The 2,550-nt window shown below is 33.9% G+C and overlaps 1 protein-coding gene across 1 annotated transcript in view; it reads right to left on the bottom strand.

The window, feature by feature from the left end:
- Positions 1–1,324: 1,324 nt before the first annotated feature.
- The window catches only part of LOC107603181 (rRNA methyltransferase 1, mitochondrial-like), a 5,999-nt gene continuing 4,773 nt past the window's right edge, over positions 1,325–2,550 (bottom strand). The window contains exon 5 of the mRNA XM_016295895.1: positions 1,325–2,178. Coding sequence (XP_016151381.1) covers positions 2,135–2,178 — 44 coding nt within the window. The 3' untranslated portion in view covers positions 1,325–2,134. The remainder of the gene's footprint in view (positions 2,179–2,550) is intronic.

The following is a 2,550-nucleotide window of genomic DNA, read 5'->3' as shown; positions in this document are numbered from 1 at the left end:
AAAGAAAAAAAACTACTGGTGTTTATATGTCCCGGCCAAAGCAACTATATATATATATATATATATATATATATATATATATATTATTTTAATTATTATTATTTTATTTTTTTTTAAGTTAACTATAATAACCCTGGTCTTAGAAACACTAAAACATAGACTTTGAGATTACCTTAGTTCTCCTCCAATAACGTCTCAAAGAACTGAAATCAGTAACAAAATAAATGTAGTGATCTGATTTTATATTACTCAAATTTAATCAAAAAGCACATGAAATCCAATGAAACTCTGCTATAATGAAATTTAACAACTGTTCCCACACATGAATACATCTCTGGCTTAAAGTCAAAGAAGGGATGTTCGAGCCACTCTGAGAGGATACATAAGACAAAAAAGGTTGGGATTCGGTAGTCTACTCCAAATGACCTATTGTGATTACTAATATTACAAATCCACAAATCTGCCCACTTAACTATTGGAAAGATTAACAAATTGGCTGTTTGGTGAGACACATCAGAAGATAGCTGTTCCTGTCACAAAGACCTTCAGATCATTCTTCCCTGTAAAAACAATAGAGTGCTTCATTACATTCCATCTAATTTAATATCTCCCTCTCCCCTGCAGCTATGGGTAAAAATACAGTGAGGTCTAACTGTCTATAGTATTAGCAGCTTAATCGTCCAGTCCTGCTCCCTGCAGGTGTGCCAATCGTGCACAATTTAGCTTAATTGTAAACCATCTTGGTCCACAACCTGCAGTCAGCATCTCGCCGTGAAGCGTGAAGGGAAACGGAGGTGTGAGATATCTACTCCGTGAACTTTGATAGATTTTACTGGTCTAGCATCAGCATCCGTGTGTCAATCCCTCATCTTAATTTTAACAGGAAAAACTCAATGCTGGATCACCTACTAATATATATATATATATATCTATATATATGCAGTGCCACCTGCTGAATTAACTTTAGTACTGCTGACTGGATGGAACTTGCTTATAGGCTGCTGTGCACACTGAAAATGTAACATTTTTACACTATGCATGAAATATCTGGATGACCTCCTACACTTGCCATAATAAGCAATAAATCAGTAGAGCACACTGAAAATTCTGCATCCCATAATACAGTGAACAGTTAGCCATGTAAGCATATTACTTTTTTATTGTTGTACTGTTTAACCCATGCTGTTTCAAATGCTATTTTAACAGCAAGGCAGTAAACAGTACAGTATGCAGTGCTGTATTTACTAGTACACTAGTATTTCTTACTGAACACTGCCTAATAGCATGATCCTTCACAAATCATTCTAATATGCTCATTTGGTGCTCTTTTTCGATTTTTATCATTATCAGTGTTGAAAACAGTTATTATGCTTAATATTTTTTTGCATGGTAGTGTATGCAAAGCCTTACATTAACACCAAAATGTTAAAGTGCATTGTAAGCTCTTTCAATTAATAAATATTTGTAACACTTGCTTCTTTATTATCGCACATATGTGCACTAGCCTCAACAAGCATCTAAAAAGAAGTTGTATATTCCTATATCTAAAAAAAAATAGAGAATGCTGCTGGCAACACCAAGGTCAAAGGTTTGATTCGCAGGGAACTGATAAATAGCATACCTTGAATACATTGAGTCGCTTTGGCAACTGCCAAATCCATAAATGAAAATGCAGAGCCAACTGAGTATATAAACTGTCATTACCTACATCTCCAGCTTTTATGGGTATTTTTAAAGCAATATCAATAAAAAAAGATAAATATTTATTCAAAATAAAATGAACATGACTTTTCATCTTGTGGCAAATGTTCGCAGTGATAAGCACATGAACTAATTAACATGTTTCATGAAGAAGGTGGATAATTAAAGATTACATATCTGTTCATACAAGCATGTTTTCCCTGAGATGATAGAGACCACGTGTAGCACAGGTCTTGTCTTAAACAAGGTGGTCATAGTCAGTAACTGGTCCAGAATGCATCTACAGCCTCTCTTTATCTGAACAACAAGCTTCTCTCAAGATGCTCAGACTGTTAATTGATGAAGTAATCCAGTCATTAATCACAGTAGGGGGCTAATGAGAAACACCCGAGTAAATAATGCTGCTGCCTTGTTGTTGTTGCCATCATCATCATCAGCTTCCTGTGCGTGTGGACAGAAGAGAGTGCAGCAGAATGCCTGCGAGAAGGAAAAAACCAGCAACACATTAAAAGAGGGCAAATTAGCTACATAAAAATGTATTATGAATTGGTTTATAAAAATGGAATCCTGAAACCTGTTCAACTGTTTAAAATAAACCTTATTTGTATTATTTTTTAATCAAAAACTACTTCACATCAGCTACACATTCAACAACACTTGCCTCTAAGAGTGAATAAAGATATCTGACAGACAATGTCTGCAGAGGAATTAATTCAATAATAAACATTTACAGGTGATGTTTTCATTTATTTTTTATTGAATCTTTTTTAACGTAAACTTTTTAAAACGTAAATTATGTAAAAAAAAAAAAAAAAAAAAAAAAAAAAAATTTAATTTACCTTTACCCCG

This window comes from Sinocyclocheilus grahami, unplaced genomic scaffold (genome assembly GCF_001515645.1).
Source record: "Sinocyclocheilus grahami isolate Dianchi unplaced genomic scaffold, SAMN03320097.WGS_v1.1 scaffold342.1, whole genome shotgun sequence".
Classification (NCBI taxonomy): Eukaryota; Metazoa; Chordata; class Actinopteri; order Cypriniformes; family Cyprinidae; genus Sinocyclocheilus; species Sinocyclocheilus grahami.
This window is presented reverse-complemented; position numbering and strand designations above follow the sequence as displayed.